At 36.3% G+C, this 24,251-nt stretch overlaps 1 protein-coding gene across 2 annotated transcripts in view; it reads right to left on the reverse strand.

Moving 5' to 3' along the window:
• The window catches only part of fyco1a (FYVE and coiled-coil domain autophagy adaptor 1a), a 600,194-nt gene that overhangs the window by 508,458 nt on the left and 67,485 nt on the right, over window positions 1-24,251 (reverse strand). For both annotated transcript variants that reach the window (XR_007935327.1, XM_028804043.2), the window contains exons 8-10: window positions 8,617-8,710; window positions 3,970-6,546; window positions 512-604 (exon numbers count right to left, since the gene is read on the reverse strand). Coding sequence is in view for 1 of the 2 variants with exons in the window: in XM_028804043.2 (XP_028659876.2) it covers window positions 512-604; window positions 3,970-6,546; window positions 8,617-8,710 (2,764 nt within the window). In the remaining variant the exon portion in view is untranslated. The remainder of the gene's footprint in view (window positions 1-511; window positions 605-3,969; window positions 6,547-8,616; window positions 8,711-24,251) is intronic.

A 24,251-nucleotide genomic window follows, 5' to 3' on the forward strand; every position in this document is an offset into this window, starting at 1 on the left:
AAAAGTGTTTACTTGATCTTTGGACTTCAGGCTTCATACATTATATAGTTTATGCCTACATTTTGTCATTTACTACTAAAATATGAAAAACGTTTCTGTTTTAAAAATGTGTTTACACAGGTTACTGTAGAAACGGAACACACATGAACTGCGTGTGTTCCAAATAGCGATCTATTATTTCCACTCTAAAACTCCAGCACTTCAGTCACTCCCAGATAATCAAACAAAGCATGAGCTGGGAAAACTTAGTGAATGTTCTGCAGCGGTGGGGGAAGGAATAGCCGGCTGCTTGCTGCTTGTGTTAATCGGCACATTTAGAAGACAAAAGAGAGGTGAGAACGGTTTTAAGGTGGGCAGGATCTACGAGTTTTCTCGTAGACTCTGGTAATTCTAGTGTTAAAGTAATTTGAATACATTATTGTAACTAGTTATTATTATATTTCAATGTGTTATTTTTAAAAAAGGAATTATTTTTTTTGTCAATAAAACTTTAACATGCAGTATTACTTACCTTTAACTCTGACATTTCTGCATCCAAACTTAAGGATTTCTTTTTCTCTTCTTTCAGATGATCTTTGGTATGTTCTAATTCTTCACTTAGCTCCTAGTAAAGATAAAAATAAACTATTATAAATTCTATCTATAGTTACAGCAATTATTATTTCTAGAGCAGCTGTTCTTAAAGTGTGGTCCATTGACCAGCAGTGGTCTTTCAAGTGTAATGCAAGTGGTTTGTTAGCTGACAGTTCTAAGGGCAAACTGACTTTTATATTCCTCAGATATGCTAGTCTGCTTTGCACTCGTTCTTGCTCAGGCATTTATATGTAACAATCAAGGTTAGTAGCTGACATTGGAGCTATTAAATCAATATACTTAGATACTTAAGAAATGGATCTATAAAACTGCAGAGTACACCCAACTAACATTCTTCTAGATGTTAATAACTTTTGCTTCAATTCCACACCTTCTGGCTCAGCTACTGTTTGCCCAACCCACCACCAACTCTCATCCCCACTGCCAAAATATCAGGCAGTGCTGGACACCGTCATGCTGCCAGACAGGTACACACTCTTGGTAGAAGGCTGCATGATATTAATAAATATTCATGACTAAAGTGGTATTATGGATCACTGGCTGAAATCTGGGACTTTGAAATGCAACTATAGCAATGCTGGATTTGAATCATAGAATTTTCACATAAATGCATTTTGTAAAATAAATCTGGGAGATGTTGTGATCCACTGTTATATAAGTATTTAGCAACTTAGTAGTCCTCAGTCCAAAATACTTTGAGTACCACTAATCTAGAGTATACTTAATTACGTTTTACAATTATGCAAACGGTTGCATAATTCAGTATTGATAGGAGACTGGATATACCATAACACTTTACAAATAATTGTCGTTTCAGATATTACCATCTTTCAAAGATTACAGGTTGTCATTAAGAACAATCTTTTAACGGTTGTTTGATGTTACATTCTTACTAAGTAAATACAATTCTAAAAAATAATTTTTTGAATATAATACAAAGAATATTATAATATTAAGAGTATTCCCATTGAATATTCCAATATTCCCATTGCTGACATTTTCTGTTTGCTTCAAAAAGAAATGTGCTATCTAACATTAAGTTAAATTTTAAAATGAATTTGCACAATGCTAATGTAACATCCCAAAATAAAAAAAAAACTTTATTGTTCTTACATGTAGATTCACAATCAATCAATTAATGTACTGCATTGCTTCTCTCTAGATATATTAATCTACTGCATTGCTTCTCTCTCTCTCTCTCTCTCTCTCTCTCTCTCTCTCTCTCTCTCTCTCTCTCTCTCTCTCTCTCTCTCTCTCTCTCTCTCTCTCTCTCTATATATATATATATATATATATAAATCTGGTGTCCAGTGTCAGTGTCATTAAAAGTACACAAGAGGTATGGTATGTTTGATGAACAAAGGCAACAAGAACCACAAAGAAAGATGAATATAAGGGCTACAATGCCCAATGAACAAATGCAACAAAAACCACAAAGAAAGAGGGACATAAGAGGATGACTGGATTAGAGCAATGTGTTTTGACTGTGACACCTGTGAACTCATCAAATAATCAGTGCAAACTACCAGTTTAAATCAACATCAAATAAAAAAGCAATGATAAAATCTTCAAAACTTAATACCAACTCAAATACTCATAATATATTATGTTCAGCAATAAACACAAATATTTAGACATCAATTAACCATACAGCATAATGCATCAACCATAAGGACACAACAATAACATCCATGGGAAAAAAACATGCAAAAACTCACAGGATATTTAAATGTTACGTATATACAGTACATCAACAAACAAATTCATACACATATTAAAAATAAAATTAAAATCCATGGCACATGCACAAAGGAATACCTGTGGTCTAAATAGAACTAAAAAGAAAAATGATATCCATATCCAACCAGATCAAAAGAAGCAAAAAGTGAAGTAAAATGGGAACAAAACAGGAAATCCAAAATATATCTTAAGTATTTGTCTATGAATGACAATATGGTTCCAATTAGTAAAACAAAAATGATAAAAGACACTGACATTTTTCAAGGGGGGGGTGATGCAAAAAAATCAATAGAAATTAAATGTTTCAATTATTACTTTTCATATATTTGTTTTTTTTTTTTTACCTAACTTTATATCAGGCATCTCTGATTCAATTATCTCATGGTTACACCTACTTATTTTTTCTTTTTTCTATTGATGTTATTTGTTTTTAACATATTTGCCTTTGTAATTTTTAGAAAGAAAGCTAGCTGTATTAAGCATATCGGTTAAGTAAAGAGACCTCGGTTTAAAATTAAACAATAAGCATGTGCTCCATTACTTTTTTTCTCCTTCTTAGATGTTTCTGTTTAAAGCTTGATGTAGATGTCCCATTGCAGGGAGCCTCCAATTACACTATGTTCACAGAAAAGATCTCGTCAAACGTTATACAATGTACACACAAGCATGAAAACAGACAGGTTAAGTTTCCTTGAAATTAAGAAGCTTTCTTTAGTTATAAGAATGCTACTATATTTGTGTATAAAGCCAAACTACACAAAAAATTAAAACAAAGCTGACATCATAGTGATCATCTATCTTTTTCAGTGACATGTATTAAATTCCAATGTTCTACCACCCTCCACTGTTTTGTTAGGAGGCAAAACATCAGTCTTGCAAAATAATACTATAAAAAATATAAAATTAGTAAGAAAATAGAAATTTTTAGAGATAACTGTACCAGCTTGAAGTAGGAACTCAGAAATAAATCCAATACATACAAAATCAAAAATCATTCAATTATGCTTCCATCTCTGCCATTAAAAATTGAATATAGAGCCACAGTATTTGATTCTTATGTGAATTTCATGACTTTGTGCTTGATTTGTTTTGAGGGAATTACAAGTGGAAGAATGAATAATACAAAATAAATAAATAAATAAATAAACGGAAAAGTAGTAACTGCAAAAGCAGTACGATGGCAGTGCAATGAAGTGCATTAATCCCTAAATATTATCTTTCTGTAATTGTAAATCCAAAGTAAATGTAGTTACAATGTAGTCGTCAAAATGTAAGTCAACAATACAGTTCTATAAAGGCAGTCCTATTGCACCAAAAAAAGATATACACCCTTTCAAGGGTCAGTTCATGATTTTTTTTTCCAGCCTATAGAGTTAACCCAATGACAAAGTTAAAAATGGAAAGTGAAATTTGACTCCAACTAGAAGACATATTGTTGACAAAGCATGTTTACCTTACATAAAGAGCTGCAAAAACATAATGTACATTATACAACAGATGAAAAGAACTGCAGCTTTGTTAGATACATACTGAATAATTTAAAATATTTAACTTTAACAGAGCTATAATAATAAAAATACAGCCTTCTGACATTTTGCACTCTCGGAGAATAAACATAATTTTAAATATATTTACCTTAATTTTATTTTGGTAATTTATTATCTCGCTGCTCATTTGAAACTTCAAAGCAATGATCTCCTCACTGCTTGATATCTGAATGCTTTCCACATTTTTTTCTGCTTTTTCCAGTTTTTCCTGTAAATCCATGGTAGTTGCTGCCAGTTTTTCACATTGTATGAGCTCCTCTTTCAGACTTTTATTTTCCATTGTTACAGCAGCTAAACTGGCATTTAACTTTCCTACTTCTTTATCTGTGCTTTCTTTCAGACTCGCAAGCTGATGAACAAAACTTGTTATTTTTTGCTCAGCTTCTTCTTTTTCAGAAGTGACTGTGCAAATCTGAATACCAAGTTCAGCCATTTCTGTATTGGCTCTGTGTAGCAGATCTTTATTCTCTGTACTTTCTAACTCTGACTTTTCAGAGTATTCCTTAATCACCTTCATCTGCTCTTTAAGAGCTATACCTATAGCTTCTAATTCAGCTTTGTCTTGAATTAAAGCTTCCTTGTCTTTTGAGAGCATCTCATTTTTCTCCTTGTATTCCATTAGTTCTTGGATATGGTTTCTTGTAAGTGACTCAGTTTCCATCTTCAGCTGCTCAGTTAAAGTTTTAAATTCTTCCCGAGATGTTTCAGTGATATCCAACTTTGCTTGTACTTGTGCATTTTCTTCAAGTGATTTTTGAAGCTTTGCTCTGTGTTCAATCACATCTGTTTGCAATCTTGTTATTTCACTGAAATTTACCTCTAACTGACTTTGAGTAATTGTCAGTTGTGAGTCTAAATCCTGAACCTTCTTGGCCTGATTTTCTGACTGTTGTAGTTGCTCCTTCTCTAAGGAAACTTTCTCTGATGTTAAATGTTCAACTACTTTTGACTGCTGCTGACAAACACTTTCCAGATTCTCCTTTTCTCTTTGATACTCCTTCCTTTGTTTGTCCATTTTGCACAAAACCTCTTCCCTTGTTTTTTCACTTTCATCTAACAAAGCAAGCTTTGCCTGCAACTTCTGTTCCAATACATTTTCATTCATTTTTAAAACAGAAATTTCATTTTCTAGGTCTGAAATGTGCTGTTTAGTATTGTCATGCTGTATTTGAAGAAAGGACAAATTGTCTTTTAGATCGATATTCTGTTTCCTTTGTTCATTATTTTCATTTTCCATATTCTTTAACATTTCTTTTAACTCTTCAATTTGCATTAAAGCTTTCTGATACTTTTCATCTAAGTTTTTATTTTCTTCTCTAAGTTTCACTTCTTTTTCATCCACTGTAACCAAAGCATCATCTATCTGTTTCCTCAAATGTTTCTCTGATGCTCTCAAGCTTGCTAGTTCATTATCATGTAATGCTTTAACCTCTTTAAGATCCTTATTTGATTCCTTCAATTTCTTTGTCTCCTGCACAAGTTTTTCATTTTCTGATTTTAAATTTGTACATTCACTTTTATGTTGCTCTAAACTAATCATACATTCTTTAATGCTTTGTTTTAGCTTTGTAATTTGTTCAGTTAAACTGGATTTTTCATTATTTAATATCATGTTACGCTCTTCTACATTCTTGCAGTTTTTAGTGATACTGCACAAATCTTTTCTTCTGGTATTTAGGTCTTCTGTGAGGGTCTCTATCTGCCCTTCCAGATTTCCATTTTTTTCTCTCTGCTCCTCTAACACTGCCTTGAGTGATTTTTCCTTATCATAGTACTGCCCTTCTATCATATCAGCATGCTTTTGCAAATCCTGAAGCTGCATTTGTAAATTGCTAGCTTCCTTTTCCTTTACTGCTAAAGCCCCTTGATGCTTTTCCATAGCTTTTTTTAAATCCTCATTTTCCATAGCTAACTGCCTTTCTTGAGCTTCAAATGCTGCTGTGAGACTGGACAGCTTTATTTCTGTTTTTTGCAACATGTCCTCTTTTTGCTTAAGATCATCAGTTAGTCTTTCACTGAGATTCCTGTGTTCATTGGTTTCTTTCTGTAGTTCAGTCTTTTCTTTCTCAGTTTCATTGAGATCAGTTAGAAGTTCATGGATCTTCTGTGCAGTGTCAAACTGGCTAGATGCTTCCTGCCCTTTCTGATTTAGGAATGACTCTAGTTTATCCAGAAGTTCTAAGTTTTTTTGTTCTGCTCTACAGAGCTTAGTCTCCAGATCAGCATTTAAATTATCCTTTAGTGTCTGAGAATTTTTAAAATATTCTAGCTCTTGGTTTATTGTTTTTGACTTGTTCAAAAGTTCCTGATTATTTATTTCAAGGTGTGTAATAGTTTCTTGGTACTGTTTTTCACGTGAGTTCATCTTGCTGCATTCCTGCATATCACTGAGCTGTTTTTTAAGATCTTCAACCAGTTTCTTTAATTTTGAGTTCTCTTGTAATGCAGTAGAAATCTTTATATCTTCAATATTTGCAGTATTGTCTTTGTGTTTGCCAATTTCTTCCAATTCCTTTTTCTCCAGTTGTAGTTGATGAACCAGATCTTGAAGCTTCTGTTGCTTCAGTTCAGACTGATCAAGCTCAAGTCGTAATTCATCAATCACACTTACTGGCTCGCTCAATAAACTGTTGTTGAAATCAGGACTTGAAGGAAATTCATTAGCCTATAAAGACAATCAATTTAAATAAAGAAATATTAAACACTACAGTAATATTTGTACATAAAAAGTAACAATTTCCAATAATTCTGATCAAATTTCACAGCTTAATAGAAATAATTTTGCTTGTCACTGAGTGATTACACAGATCATGATGATTATTACTTGTGTTAAACCCTATTTGTTTTTAAATTTTATGTATTTTGTCTTTAAGTTCAAAACACTCACACCAGCAATCCTCATACAAAAGATGTCATCTTCACTCCATTAATACCCTCATAAGTGAAACTTTATATTTTTATCTGAATCACTTCTATAAATTAAAAAATAAAGCAGCCCCAGCACTATAAATTGCTTTGAAAACAATGATTAGCCATTCTCAGGTTAACATATGAAATTATTTTATATTTGAAGTCAGGATAAATAGCAGTGTTTGCTCCTCTGTAATCAAAGGTTTTTGAATCTTCCTGATAAAGCTCCAATTTTAGTTATACAGGTCCTTCCCAGGTAAAACAATTATTTCCGTTTACTAACACACCTATACTGGATAAAAGTTATACACAGGATAAGATATTTGTGTTATGCAATTAAGTATGTTAACCTCCCTTTAGGCAAAGCCAACAATTAGCAAGACTATCAGTAATGTACATACTGTATAATACCTTATCATACATCTCCAAGTAGATACAGGTTCCAGCTTTAGACTGAAAATCAATATAACTGAACCACACTTTTTTATGAACCAGGAAAAAAATAATTTGCTGATAAACAGAAGGATTGTAGAAAAATTAAAATTGCCCATGTCTGTATATAAAATGCTATACAAAGGAAAATAAAACACAATTTTAAGCCAAGTTTAAGTTTCTGATTTTCACAAATAAATGATGGAGGTTAATTTCTTACAAGTTTCAGGGATCAAGAGTTCAGTATCCTTCTTCTGGTTCTGTGGCTTTTATGTGAATTTAAATTCATATTGCTTTAATTAATCTAGCTCAAGGGGAAAGAAAGAAAAGAAGCAGGGAAAATGTTCTGAAAACTCTGAAATGTTTGGTCTTATGAAAAGTGTGTATATGAAGTTATCTGAGGAAGAAGTGAGTGAACAGTGCCTGGAGTCATGTGTAAGCACCAGTGTTGGCAAGAAAGGTAATGTTTTTAGATGAAAGTGTAGCTTCACTAAGAATACATTTTTAGTTCTTTACCATTTGCAGTATCATATCTTTTTTAATGATACAGTACTGGTATTTCTTGTCATACCAACATAAGGAATATAACAAGCAGCAGGATACCGTTCAATCCATGAAACTCACCTGGTTAGCTAATAGCTAAATTGTTCCAATATCCCACCCAGATGCTGTTTAAAAGCTGTTCAGGTTTTGACTTCAACTACATAACTGAGTATTTTGTTCCAGATTATGACAGTTCTGTGTGAGAAGAAGTGCTTCCTGGCTTCAGTCTTAAATACCTTCCCCTTTATTAACTCTGGTGTCAATGAATATGTAACTAACTATTAAATCAAAAGAATTCTGCTTGATGAACTTTACTAATGCCTTTGTGAATTTTGAAGAACTGAAATAGGGCCCCAAGTAGAGTTCCTGCTCAAGGCTAAATAGGCTTAATTTTCTGAGCCTGTCATTATACTGTATATGTTAAACAAAAGTAATACTTAATAGTTTCTGTTGATTGAGTTTGCATCATAATATGTTTCAATGTTGCTAGGTTCTCCAAAGAAATAAAAAGAGGAAATTGGACCAACAGTGGTGTGCAGTTTTAAGATAGCTACTTTGAGGTTTGCTGTTTTCAGATTTTACCCTTGAAAGATAAATACACTCACTGTCTCCTACGGTATTTTGCTATCAGAAAGAATGTCTTAAGTTACATATGAAATCATATAATAGTCTAGCTGAATATATAAAAACTGTCCATGAATTTTTTCTATAAATAGATATATGCAAAATGTTTTACAAAAACATAAAATTAATAATATCACTGCTAACATGCTAACATATAAAAACCATAATATTTCAGACACACAAATGAAAACATTCCAAATTAATGGCAAGCTAACATAAATCATACCTGTGAATAGCTGCTAGACAGACTGTTAATACTGGAGCTGCGGCTAGGAGGTTTCCAAAGATGAGCAGGAGAATTTGATGATCCTACTGTTCTTCTACAAGGCACAAGATAAAAAAAAATCTTTTAAGAGTTGAAATGTGACCTTCCACCATTTAGAGAAGAATAATCATGAACATGTATGGTACTTTTCATCATAAACATGTTCCAAATCATACAGAGTATTCCTGACAGGGCATGGTAATATTTTTTCCCCAAGGAATTAAAATGGCACCTACCAGATAATTTCACATGTGCCCTATACAGTTAAACAATTGTCATTTTTTTTATAATATCTTTGAGTCATCAGTGGCTAATTATTTCAAACACAACTATCACATAGAAAAACTAAACATGGAATATGCTGTTTATGTAAAGAAGAAATTTTGTTCTTTAAAATGAAAATGATTTGCTGGATTCCAAAACATTAAAAACATTTTTAATTTATGTCATAAGATGTGAAGATGTATAAAAGATCCAAAAGAACTCTTACCATATGTGAAGATTTTAATAACTTTATATCTAATAATTAAAGGTGTGCCATACTATGATATCCTATTTTTACTACATTAGTTTAATAGCCTTAAATTTTGCTGTGGTTTTAAGAAGTTGAAGATAAAAGATTTTTGGCTCACAAAACTCAAGAATGCAAACGTTTTCAAATAATACAAAATTATTATTTAAATTAGTTTACTTATGGCACAAATATCCATCCATCCATCCATTATCCAACCCGCTGAATCCGAACACAGGGTCACGGGGGTTTGCTGGAGCCAATCCCAGCCAACACAGGGCACAAGGCAGGAACCAAACCCGGGCAGGGTGCCAACCCACCACAGTGGCACAAATATCCATCCATCCATCCATTATCCAACCCGCTGAATCCGAACACAGGGTCACGGGGGTTTGCTGGAGCCAATCCCAGCCAACACAGGGCACAAGGCAGGAACCAAACCCGGGCAGGGTGCCAACCCACCACAGTGGCACAAATATCAAATGTAATAATTGTACTATTTGTAATAGGCTGTGCTTTTGAAATATGTAAATTCTGTCACACCTTGCAAAAACTATAATCCCTCTAGCACAGACATCATTTTAAATACATACTGTGGACACTGTAAAACTTGAGAACTTTTTGCACATTTTTAGCAAATCCGTAAAGAATTAAACTTCTGAACACCAAATTTTCAACTTTTTTTTTTTTTACAAATATACTGTCCTGTCATCATTTTTACAGATACAATTGATTTTATTAAACAGTTATTAATATCAGCCACATACTGTCCAATTTCAAAGATTACATGCTATTCCCTAAGCAAAAAGGCATGACTCTAGTCAGCTTTTTGGTCCATTAAAGCATCTACACATCATTTTCAATCATTACAAATTATAAAAAATATGCAGTTATTTTTGCAATATCCATGCACTGCCCAATTTTTGTACATATATTATCTGCTCACAGATTAGTGTTATTGCCTCACAGCATCACAGTTATGTGCTTAAGTAATGGCCTAGTTACTGCCAGAGTGTATTCTGCATATTCTGTCAGTACTTGTTGAGATTTGTTGTATGGTACAATGGTTCTTCTGCCAAAAACACATGCATTTTATATTAACAGGCAACTGTAAACAGGCCCAGTATGAGTAAGTGTGTAAGCAAATGCCCTATAATGGGCTGGTGTTTTGCTTAGAACTGGTTTCCGCCTTGCGCCAAATAAGCACTAGCTATCTTTGATCTTGAAGTAGCTGAATGGGTTAGAAAATGAATGGATGGGCAGATGGGTCTTTGAGCTCCTAAATTAGGAATGGTGAGGAAAAAAACAAAACTCAATTCTACACAGCTAAATCACCTTTGTTTTCTACTCTCTTTATATTATTGAACTGGCACAATTACAATAAATAAAAAAAAAACTTACAGTACCAAATTGTGGCATGTGTGTTTATTTGTAATCTTTGGCAGGCTGATATTTCAACAACAGTGTTATATGTCAAAACAACAAAGTAATTCCACTATTTAAAAATATATCTATCTACCTATTTATCTATGTGTATTGTGAATAAGGCGCTATATAAGCGTCCGACCCAGCACAGATTCACACTGAGGCACGTATATATCGAACACAAATCTTTTTATTTTCTCTTCAGCCGTGGAGCACATCTTCCCCGTGTCCCACAGGCCCAACACAGTCCCACAAGCACTTAACACAACACAAATAAATCTTTTTCTTCACCTGTGGGACACGTCTTCTTTTATGGCCCTCCCGGGAGAGCTCTTGGTGCTTGCTCACCTGTTCCCAATTGCATTCCCGTGTGGGGCCCATGATTAGACCAGCTGGGCTTAACTATCTCTGCCTCGCCCCCTAGCGGTCATCCCAGGTCCCCACAGGGTTGGGACGAACTCCATCTCCCATGAAACCCTGTGGGAAACTGAGGCATCATTAACCAGGAAGGCTGCCACCAAGCGTCCCGGGGGAGGTATTGAGGAGTCCATGGCTGCTCCCCTGGAATATAAGTAGAAGGGACGTCCTGACCAGGCATAGACCCTGGCCGTCCTCCACAGTATATTTTTGGATGATCCGCTGTGGCAACCCCTAATGGGAGCAGCCGAAAGAAGAAGAAGATATATACACACATACATATATGCTCCAAGAAAAACACATGCTACCTACTATCAAATTTGGTGGAGGTTCCATCATGCTGTGGGGCTGGGTGGCCAGTTCAGGGACTGGGGCCCTTGTTAAAATCGAGGGTCAGATGAATTCGACCCAATATCATGTAGTATTAGGGTGTTGTACCGTGTTAGCCATTATGAATGTAGCGAAAAGTCAAGCAAAATGACACCTTTTAATGGCTAACTAAAAAGATTACAATATGCAAGCTTTCGAGGCAACTCAGGCCCCTTCTTCAGTCAAGATGTAATCAAAACCCAATATCATCAAATTTTTCAGGATAATGTTCAAGCATCAGTCACAAAGTTGAAGTTACACAAGGGTTGGATATTCCAACAAGACAATGACCCAAAACACAGTTTGAAATCTACAAAGGCATTCATGTAGAGGGAGAAGTACAATGTTCTGGCATAGCCGTCACAGTCCCCTGACTTGAATATTATCGAAAATCTATGGGATGATTTGAAGCAGGCTGTCCATGCTCGGCAGCCATCAAATTTAACTGAAATGGAGAGATTTTGTATGGAAGAATGGTCAAAAATACCTCCATCCAGAATCCAGACACTCATCAAAGGCTATAGGAGGCTTCTAGAGGCTGTTATATTTGCAAAAGGAGGCTCAACTAAGTATTAATGTAATATCTCTGTTCGGGTGCCCAAATTTATGCACCTGTCTAACTTTGTTATGATGCATATTACATATTTTCTGTTAATCCAATAAACTTAATGTCACTGCTGAAATACTACAGTTTCCATAAGGAATGTCATATATTAAAAGGAAGTTGCTACTTTGAAAGCTCAGCCAATAATAAAGAAAAATCCAAAGAATTAATAAGGGTTCCCAAACTTTTTTGTATGACTGTATATATATATATATATATATATATATATATATATATATATATATATATATACAGTATGTATATATATATAACTTTCTTTTCTATTCTGGAAACAATGTCACAGTGTTCCATACACCTGATTTTAATAAAGCTGGTTCTGTCTAGAGGAGTATGAGGAGGCAGAGTGATTGAAGGTGATATGAAAACAGCAGTTAGTTGTCTTTCTTATTTTTTGACAAGCAGATTTTATTCTGTTAAGACTTTCATTTTATTGTTGAAATAACGTAAACAGGGAGAAGCCCTTGCAATGAAGAAACATTACTTATAATATTGTGAACATCAACTACATATCTTCCATAAAACAATAAGCACCAAAACATAGAAGTCTCCAATTTGCCATGCAATGGCTTTGACTGCGAAAGTGAGTACCGTCTAGACATGTTACTGGCTTCACATTGTTTTCTAAAGTAGTTGAATACAATGGGTGCTTATTAGAGGCAGCAGAAAATTGTAGTTTTGCACCAAAATGAATATTAGCATAAGAAGCAATTTAGAAAATAAGATATAGAAAAAATACAGTACTTGTTTGCTTACACTTGTTAAAACCTATCCAATTTTAAATATTTCTTAAAACTGGATCATTTTAAGAAGCAATGACAGCTGTATACAGTGTTATATTTAATATTTTGACAACTGCAACAATAAAAACTACCATTAGATAGCATGTTCCATAAACATTATTTTATGGAAAATACAGTTGATGATGATTTGAATCACAGTAGGCAGAAAATAACCAAATTCACACAAGCAAATGAAGATCACAAAATACAGGTACATCAAATAGAACAAAGTGTCAGAAGCAGTATTCTAAAGTACAATTTGTTGTCTACTGCTATATATACATTTTCTTCACTAACTTATAGAAGAGAAATGAATATTTATGTGTATTCATTGTGATAAAATACTTCACTTTCAAGTGTAAACTACAAATGGTACATATAATACATTTAATTGGTTAGAACAACAAAGAAATTTTTATACTTGTTTCAAATAAGTTGCTAGCAGATGTTACTTTTTGTTGTGTTTTTATATTACAGGCAAGATTTGTAAAGGTGACACTATCTGAAGAAAAATAAGAAATAGTTATCATAGAAGAAATTATGTTGCTAACGGCTGCTTCCAATTTACATTGTAATGTACAAGCGCTATAGGAGTGTGTTGAACGCTCTTTTTAAGAATCTTAACGGGGTTGAATTTGGATGAGACACACAAACTAACCTCTATTCCTCTTCCCCAGAACTTTAAGTGTCTCCCCATCAAGTTGCACCACCATATAAGAGACAAAATGTTTAGAATTCGTGTTCAGTTTTGGACCTGCCTCTGCTGCAGTCAAGATAGTTTACAGGAGCAATAGAGCCTTGAACCAGAAGATCCAGATCTTTTTGTGATTATTCTGATTTCTTTTGATATAGCTTTGCAGCTGTTAAATGGGGAGCTCTTCAAAAGAACTGAGGGGTGTGCAATAATCAAAAAAAGACTGAGAAAGGTGTAAGGTTAAATTGTAATATATTCAGAACATAAATTAAGGAATGCTGAACACTATAATGTGTTAGTGAGACTGTTTCTGGACTGTAGTGTTTAGTTCTACATGCCACAAAAAAGACATAGGCACCTCTAGATGCTGTACAGAGAACTGGGGGTATGGGATAATGGGGCTGCTCTTGCATGCTATTCTTTCCCTGTATGAATGCAGTTAGACCTGTGTCTGAATACTGGCTGTTAACAGTAGAATCCCTGAAGCCTACAATTTTAATAATAATAAGAGAAGGTCACTACTCAAAGGACTAAATGCAGAGGCAACGCGGGATTCAAATCTATTACCTCGAGATTGCTACGTGGTAGCTTATCCACTGGGCCAAATGTGCAAATCTGTGATGGAGCAGCGTTAGCACTGTAACAATTGGTTGAAAAAAATCTTAAACTCCAGGGACTTCCAGTGTTAAGCTGAATTTGTCTAAAGTAGCTGTCAGACTCCAACAAGGCTGTGTCTTGTCACCACTCCTGTTTGTGGTCTTGTGGATGGGATATCAAGGCACACCGGAGGATGTAAGGGTGTCCAGTTGGGAAAGCTAGCAGTGGTATTGTTGCATTATGCAGATAATGTTGCCGTGTTTGCCCCATCTAACTGTGCCCTTCAGCACATACTTGAGTGCTTTGCTCAGGTATGAAGTAGCAGGATGAATAGCAGCACCTCTAAGTCTGAAGTCATGGTTCTCTCAGAAAAGAGTGGATAGATCTCTCCAGTTTGGGGGGAGGTGGGGGGAGGGTTACAATTGCCTTTAGTAGAGGTAGTGATGGAAGAAGGATGTATAAGATCAACAAGCATACTAGAGTGGCAGAGGCTATTCTGTTTAATAAATTCAGTTTGATATTATGGAAGAGAGCACCTTCTCTGTTTTTTTACCTAAAGCATATACCAGTGTCTTTACATCACTAATCAGTAGAGACTCTTCTGTGGGATTCATATTTAAAATGATCTTTATTCTTCTTTGGTAAAACAGCAGCAGATGCCTGCCCTAGTGCTTTTGGTACAATGATATTTTATATAGCTTTCTCAAACATAGCTAACATTAACACACCTAATTTAGTACACATCCTAAATAAGATTCTGCTGGATAGCCATCTGAAAATGTAGTTTTCCAGCTTTGTGGGGGAATTTATAATATTGTGGATTTCAAAGGGCTTCAATGGCTTGTCCGACTCATTTACTCATAATATACTAATCTTTGACATTTTTACTTTATGTAATACATCCCTTAAATGTGTCTATTTTTTGTTAAATTCAGATTTGTACAAAGTGTTATATCATTCCTTAAATATGCTGGTTTTTATTCATGTCCAGTAAAGTTTAATTCCAACTACATTGTTATTCTCTGAAATTCTTTCGCATCTCCCTCCCATATTCATTGTATAAATAGTGCAACCTTAAAATAAGTTTCTCCAGTTCTCTTTTAGTCAAAAGTTCAAACTATACCTGCACTGACATTGTCTGTACCCTTTAACACTAGTATTACCAAAGCCTACGCAAAAAAATCATAGATCTGTCCCACCTTAAATCCCTTCGCATCTCTCCATCAGCGTCTTTTGTCCTGTAAATGTGTTGATAAGCAGCAAGCAGCCTACTATCACATCCCCCCACAGCCGCACAGTTTTCTCAGCTCAAGTCTGTTTACCTGCGTGTCAGTTGCTTAGAGTTGTATAGAGTGAGAAGTCAAGCAAAATGACACCTTTTATAAATACTATATTGTTATTTGGAACACATGTGTGGTCCGTGTCTACAACAATCTATGTAAACACATCGTTAAAACAGAACTTTTTCAAGCTGGCAGCTGAGTTCTGGACCAGTTGAAGCTTATAAAGAGATTTGCGAGAAAGACCAAAGAAAAGGGAATTGCAATAATCCAGACGAGAAGTGACAAGGCTGTGAACAAGGATAGCAGTGGTGTGGAGAGTGAGGGAGGGGCAAATACGATTAATGTTACGCAAGTGAAAATATGCAGACCGGGAGATGTTAGTGATGTGGGACAGAAAGGATAAAGTACTGTCAAGGATGACACCCAGACTCTTAACCTGTGGGGAAGGGGAGACAGAGGAATTACCAATAACAAATGAAAAATGATCAGCTTTGGATAATGATGATTTCATACCAATGAGGAGAACCTCAGTTTTGTCACTATTTAAGAAAATTTGAAGAAAACCAGGATTTGATTTCTGCTATGCAATCAGTAAGTGAGGAGGGTGGAAAGGATGCAGTAGGTTTGCTAGTGAGATAGAGCTGGGTGTCATCAGCATAACAGTGGAAGCTAATGTCATATTTACGAAAGATATTACCAAGGGGAAGGAGGTAAATAATGAAAAGGAGGGGTCCCAGGACAGAGCCCTGGGGCACACCTGAAGTAACAGCGGTGGGTTGGGATGTGAAAGTTTTAAGCTGAACAAACTGAGTGTGGCCTGAGAGGTAGGATCTGAACTAATCTAGTGGAGAATGGGTAATGCCAATCAAAGATAATCTATTGAGAAAAGTAGTGTGACAAATAGTGTCAAAGGCTGCACTCAGATCAAGGAGGATGAGAACAGTAATTAAACCAGAATCAGCTGCCATAAGGAGGTCATTACTAATTTTTATAAGTGCCGTTTCTGTACTGTGGAGGGGACAAAAACCAGACTGGAACTGTTCATGCAGATTATTTTGCGATAAATGAGAATGAAGTTGAATAGCCACTATTTTTTCAAGAATTTTGGAAATGAAGGGTAGATTAGAAACGGGACGAAAATTACTGAAATTAGTCGGATCAGCACCAAGTTTTTTCAGTATTGGGGTTATTGCAGCAGTTTTAAAAGATAAAGGAACAGTACCAGTAGTGAGAGAAGAGTGGATTATAGCAGAGATAACGGGGACCAGAGAGGGGAGGCAGGCTTTGACTAGAACTGTAGGGAGGGGGTCCAATTGACAGGTGGATGGCTTAAGCTTACGGACAAGATCTGAGATTTCTGAGAAAGTAGGAAGCTGAAAAGAAGAAAATGAGTGGGTGAAATTCAAATGAAGTACTGGAGGAATCCGTACAGAGAGACTGATGAATCATCTGGATTTTTTCATTAAAAAGGGACATAAGGGAATTGCAAAATTCAGTTGAATAAAGGTGAGAAGGTAAAGAATCCGGGGATTGAGTGATATTGTTAAGTAATGAAAACAATGACTTGGCGTTTCCTTCATTGGAGGAAATAATGAGTGTATAATAGTTCGATTTAGTTTGGGCAATACAGTCCTTGTAATAAAGTATATGGTTTTTGTACATCTCTTTGCGAACAAAGAGTCCAGTTTTTTTATACAGTGATCCCTCGCTATATCGCGCTTCGCCTTTCGCAGCTTCACTCCATCGCGGATTTTATATGTAAGCATATTTAAATATATATCGCAGATTTTTTGCTGGTTCGCGGATTTTTTGCTGATTCGCGGATTTCTGCGGACAATGGGTCTTATAATTTCTGGTACATGCTTCCTCAGTTGGTTTGCCCTGTGGATTTCATACAAGGGACGCTATTGGCAGATGGCTGAGAAGCTAGATTGCTTACTTTTCTCTCTCTCTTGCGCTGACTATCTGTGATCCTGACGTATGGGGATTGAGCAGGGGGGCTGTTCGCACACCTAGACGATACGGACGCTCGTCTAAAAATGCTGAAAGATTATCTTGACGTTGCTATCTTTTGTGCAGCTGCTTCCTGAAACGACATGCTGCACAGGGCTTCGCATACTTAAAAGCTCGAAGGGCACGTATTGATTTTTGACTGAAAAACTCTCTCTCTCTCTCTCTCTCTCACGGAGGGGGTGTGAGCTGCCGCCTTCAACAGCTTTGTGCCGCGGTGCTTCACATACTTAAACGCCAAACAGCCCTATTGATTTTCCTCTGCCTTTATGACAGTCTCTGCTCCTGACTCCTTTGAAAAGGAAGATATGTTTGCATTCTTTTAATTGTGAGACAGAGCTGTCATCTCTGTCTTGTCATGGAGCACAGTTTAAACTTTTCAAAAAGAGACAAATGTTTGTTTGCAGTGTTTGAATAACGTTCCTGTCTCTCTACAACATCCTGTGTTTCTGCGCAAATCTGTGACGCAAGCATGACAATATAAAAATAACCATATAAACATATGGTTTCTACTTCGCGGATTTTCTTATTTCGCGGGTGGCTCTGGAACGCAACCCCCGCGATGGAGGAGGGATTACTGTATAACCGTTCAAGTTGCCGGCCTTTGGCTTTCAAAAGCCGAAGTTCAGGGGTGAACCTGGGAGCAGAAAAGGAGAAAGAAACAGATCTAGTTTTTAATGGAGCGACAGAGTTAAGAATACCATTGAGTCCAGTGTTATAGTGTGAGACCAGTTCTTCAGGAGTGGATAAATTATAAGTGTCCATAAGGGAATCAATACTAGAGGAAAGAGAGTCTAAGTTAATATTTTTAATATTACGGAAAGACATGAGACAGGAAATCTTAGTGTTGGAAAGTGCAAGTTTAACATTGAATGAAATAAGAAAGTGATCAGTTATGGGAAGTTCATCTGCAGTACAATCAAGCGGGGTAACTCCAGAACAGCAAATCAAGTCCAGGATATGTCCTTTGGAATGAGTGGGAACATCAGTATGCTGCTGGAATCCAAATCTCTCAAGGCAGGATGTAAAGTCTCTAGTAATAGGGACATTGATATTATCCATATGTATATTGAAATCCCCCAGAAGTATTATGTTTGGTGAAACAGTAGATAAGTGTGTAAGGAAAACAGCACAGTCATTCAGAAAGTCATTATTTGGTTTAGGGATAGTAGGAATAGGTCCATTTAATTGACATACAAGAGATTCAAAAGAATTGAAGGCAGGGACAGACAATGGCAAGACTTTCCATTTCTCACGATACATTAACGCGAGACCTCCACCTCGGCCAGAGCCACGGGGTTGAGAGATGTAAACAAACCCCGGGGGAGTGGATTCGTTAAGGTTGGAAAAGTCATGGGGTTGTTGCCATGTCTCATTTAGACAGAAAAAGTCAAACTTATGATCAGTGAGGAGATCGTGGATGAGAGGCCCCTTCCTCGTGATTGAATGATGTTCAGCAGACTGAAGTTGACAATGGCGTTATCGCATTTAACAATGGTGTTAGCCGACCGGGCTAGGCTGGCTAACACACTGTGGTCAGCGACTCTCCCTAAATTACATGGAGGACGTTGAGAACTGGACCAGATGGAGTTTATTATTTTCGAACTGTCAGCTTGGATACTCCGGCTGTGGTGGATGTATCTCCGACGGGGGAGGAGTACGATGTCTGGGAGGGGATATAGGCCAGTCAGCAGAGACTCGGACAGGTGAAAGTGGAGTCAGAGTAGCTCGGCAGCTGAGTACTAATGCAGGCCCATTGCAGGTTGGACAGCAAGCGACAGGAGGGATCAAACAAACACGAACCAAGTATATATCCTACCGGTCCACAGGTTAAGCGAAGGCGCAGACAACTCAGCAAAAGTCAGGTAAGTCAAGGCAGGGGTAGGCTGAAAAATAGTCCATACACAGCCAAATCAGCAGTCAAGCTAGAAATCAGTCTAGCTTTAAATGATTGAAAAATAAAACTCGACGAATAAATCTGCCCGAAATGAAAACAGCTGCTTAGTCCATTAGATTGAAAGTTAATTGTAAGAAAGTTAAAAAAGAAAACAAAAAAAAAAGTTAAAAAGTTACTGGAGAGCAGTGGCGACCAGTCATGCCTTGTTCGCTCAACTGGAATTACCGGAAGTAATTCTTCTAAATTGTGATTTATTCCTTAGTGAGGCACTGAAATTATGTTTCCTCCAAACATGTTCCAAATGTCTCCCAAAATATAGTTGTAGATATCTATGGAGATGCATTAGTCTATCAATAAGTATACAAACTAATTTGATAAAATCTTCATTAGCTTGTAGTAAATTAAAATTTATCTTGTGTTGATACAAAGCATGCAATTATCTGGCCTTACAACCTTTCTTAATGCATTTTAAATTATATATTGTGTAAATGCTGAAAGTGTTGAGGTAATAGTGTACTGAATTCATTGTTCCCCCAATTCTGACCAGTCTTCCTGTCCCCACAGCTAAGACGCACCCTATAACATTATGTTGCAACCACCATGCTACACTGTAGGGATGCTATTAGGCAAGTGCTGAGCAGTTCCTGGTGTTTGCCAGACTTAGTGCCTGGAGTTCTTCCCAAAGAGTTCAATTTGTGCTCTCACAGTCCTTTAAATGCTGTTTGAAAAACCCCAAGCAAGACTTTGCCACTCTACATTAAACACCCGATTGATGGAGTGTTTCTGAGATGGTCATCCTTCCGATAGGTTCTCCCATCTCAGGAGAGGACTTCAGAAACTCTGTTATAGTGACCATTGGGTGCTTGGTCTCTCATCAGCACCTGCAGAATGATCCCAAACCAAAATATCTCCCCTCCCCCTGGTTGCAGCAGAGCAGGACTGACCCTGTTTTCTGTGGGAACTCTCTTCTTCACACAGCACAGCCCTTTTCTATTCCGCGTCTCCTTCCCTTTCATCTCTCAGCATAGCTAGCCTTAATTCACTATCGTGATTGCCTTCACTTGTTCTCTTCTTCCCAATTCACAACCTATTCTGCCTTTGCTCAGCCTTTTATAAGTAGTAGTGTAGGTGCTGCCCTCTCTTGACTAATGAGGGGTGGTGGTTTAAATCACAAACCTGCACATACTTAATTAATTACCCTATTCTGCAATTAGTGCAAACCGCAGCCACTTGACATTCCCATGAAACTATACTGTCAATGGAGAGCAACAATGTTTTACACTCACAATTTTTTTCTTTTCTTCATTATTATGCCACAGACCCTCTGCACTATGCCACACCCAGGAAGAGTCCTGGTTGTGCTCCTGGGAACACTCAAAACTATAGAAATGGTTTTATATACTTGCCCTATTCTATGTTTCACCACATATTGATAATGGAGATCTACACAAAGTTCCTTGGACTTCATGGATTAGTTTTAGTATTTACATGCAGTGTGAGATGTCCAATCAATTCAGTTTGCCACAGATGAACACCAATCAGGTTCTGGACATATCTCAAGGATAATTAAAGCACACAGAATGCACCTGACCACAATGTGGAATAAAACGGCAAAAGGTCTGAATACTTATGGGTATATGAATGAGAGATTTTAGTTCTTGATTTTTAATACATTTTCAAATCTTTGCATATTTCACATTTCTAAACAGCCACTTCACAAAAAAATTACATTTTACAGAGAAACCTTTGTATGTTCTTTGAATATTCACTTTGTGGGTATCTATTCCAGTGGATAATTAAAAAAGGATAACCAAACAGGTAATAATGAGAAATGATTAATGGAGTTCACTGATTCCTTCTACACCCATTTCAACATCAGGCATTTAGTTTAATTGAAAATAAATAAGAGACAACCAAACTAAAAGTTGTAGATTTGACAGTTTAATCATAAACTCTTACATCATGGCAAGAATAAGCACAGCAACAGAACACAGAGTGGTCCTTCTGCATCGGCAGGGTTGCTCCTAAGTAGAATTTCAGATGTACTGTCCAAGGTCTTCTGAAGATGTACAAGGTAACAAGCAGGACTGAGGACAGGAAACACAGTTGTTCTCCAAGACAACAGAGTGCAGCACACTAGAAATACTATACATCAAACTGAACACCCCTCAAAATGAAGCTCAGCACTGCTATCAGCTATTAAGCCACTGAAAGCACTGGAACCCAAGTACATCCTTCTCGAAAATTTTTGTCTGAAGTGACCTTCTTGGAACAGTTACTGCCAAAAACCAATATCTCCAAATACAAAAACATAAGGACATAAGCTGTGAACAATGGCAGCAGTTGTCCTGGACTGAAGTCAAAATGTTAAATATATGATTCAATTAGGATGCAGATTTTCTATAAAAGAGCTGGCGAAGATCAGGACTAAGCAGGTTAGCAAATGACTGACTGACGAAATACCACCAGAGAGGCATCTGATTGACTCCAATTTGATTCTTCAGTAGGAAAATGACACACAGACAAGGTGATGTGCTGGGGAGACAGCATAAAGAAGAGAGATGCCTCACACCTGGACAAACAGGTGAGGAATGCAGGCTCTATTGTAGGCATGGAGCTGGACAGTTTGACATCTGTGGCAGAGCGATGGGCACTGAGCAGGCTCCTGACAATCATGGAGAATCCACTGCATCCACTAAACAGTATCATCTCCACATAGAGGAACAGCTTCAGCGACAGACTGCTGTCACTGTCCTGCTCCACTGACAGACTGAGGAGATCGTTCCTCACCCACACTATGCGACTCTTCAATTCCACCCGGGGGGGTTAAACGTTAATATTATACAAAGATATTGTCTGTCTGTATACCTGCATTGTTATCACTCTTTAATTTAATTTAGTATGCTGCTGCTGGAGTATGTGAATTTCCCCTTGGGATTAATAAAGTATCTATCTATCTATCTATCTATCTATCTATCTATCTATCTATCTATCTATCTATCTATCTATCTATCTATCTATCTATCTATCTATCTATCTATCTATCTATCTATCTAATCCAAGTGTCCATCAATCACTCTGAATATGGAACCAATGCAGGAAGCACTTTGAAGACAGAGAAGCTTTTATCTGTTGCACCTCTACATGATAATCATCTTTCTCTACCCACTCAATCCGTATTTATCAGTATTTAGTGTCTGGAACACACACTGGATTAAAACACTTAAGAGATTTGTATATAGACAATGTCTCTGCAGTTTATGAACAATTATGCTTCAAATTTAAACTTCCCATCAACACAATTTTTCCACTACTTTGAAATCAGAAATTTCGCTAAAAGGAACCTGCCCGGCATTCCTCATCTCCCACCCATTTCTATTCCAGAAGCAATACTGATCAGTCTTGAAGACACAGACAGCATCTCTATAATATAATAAAAATATTTTAAAGTCTCTTCCTTTCAAAGAACCTAGGGAACATTGGGGAAAGGATTTTTCACTTAACATCTATGAAAAGAAGTGGAAGGGAGCCATGCATAGAATGCACTCCAGCTCCAAAGGCACAAAGCATTCAATCATCCAACTTAAAGCACTTTTATCCCAAGTAAAATTGTCCAAAATGTACCCAGTACAAGATTCAACATGTGAACATTGCGATTTAGCTCTAGCGTCACTGGGCCACATGTTTTTGGGCATCCTCCAAATTAACACCATTCTGGACAAAAATCTTTGAATGCCTATAAGACAGTCTTAGTGTCACTATCATTCCTACCCCATTAACAGCTGTGTTTGGTATACTCCCAGATGGGTATAAAGTGAAGAAGGACAAATTGATTGTAATTGTTTATACCACACTATAAGCACATAGACTTATCTTACTCAAATGGAAGATTCCCAGCCCACATGTTATAAGTCAGAGGGTAACTGAAGTTCTATACAATTTGAAAATGAAAAAAAAAATCCTCACTTACAGGATCTGTCCCAAACATTTTTAAAATATGGCAAGAAATTAATCAAATCTTAGAATAAGCATTTATGTTGGTGAAAAGCACATTCCCTTTTTTTGTTGTTTTTAAAGATTTGCTCATGTTGTTGGCTCTCCCTTCCATCTCACAGCCAGGGGCTGAATTATGGTTTATTAAGTTTGACATGATTGTATGGATGTATGGAATGTTGCTTTCTTCAAATAAAATCAATAAAATAAAAATAAAAAAAACATTATTGAAGCTGTTTCAGATTATCTAGAGTAACAGAAGCAATTTCTCAAATATTCTTGAAAAAAAAACTATCATTAGATTTTTTATATAAAAGGGAACAACGGTGTACCTAAGAGAACTAATGCACTTTTTTTTACTGTTTACTGTGTTTTATAATAAATTTGCACTTTACAGAATTCTTTTTTTATGACTGCCAATTAGAAAAAAAGATGTTACCTGCAGGTGCACAGAAACACAGAACGGCATCATTTACATAAATATGCTAGTTGGAAAAATTCCACTTTTTTTTACAAATGTCACAACATTCAGTTACAGTATGTGAAAAAATAGCCAAAGTGGGGTCATTTGTCTAACAGCTTGGATGATATAAATTCCTAAAAATGAAAAGAGAAGAATGATGATTTTGAAACAGTAACCCAAAGTCTGATCATCATCCTCCACTATGATGATGGGATTAGACCATCAAAAAGCCTGGGCACAAATGAATTCTTTCAAATATCAATGAACTAAAGTAACGTTGCAAGGAGCAGTGTGCACAAACTCCTTCAATATGATGCAGGAAGACTTACAAACTCATACAGAATACTAATTAAGTATTGCTGCTAAAGATAGCTTTACAAGCTATATCTGTTACATATTTTTTGCCTGAAGTAAGATTATCTCATTTTAGGTATCTGTGAGTAGCAGACGATTTTTGGTTATGTTCTTAAATCTGATGAATAAAACCACAGAATTGAAAAAAGTGCAATTTTTAAATGACAGCAAATAAGAAA

The sequence above is a fragment of the Erpetoichthys calabaricus genome, chromosome 6 (genome assembly GCF_900747795.2).
Source record: "Erpetoichthys calabaricus chromosome 6, fErpCal1.3, whole genome shotgun sequence".
Classification (NCBI taxonomy): domain Eukaryota; kingdom Metazoa; phylum Chordata; class Cladistia; order Polypteriformes; family Polypteridae; genus Erpetoichthys; species Erpetoichthys calabaricus.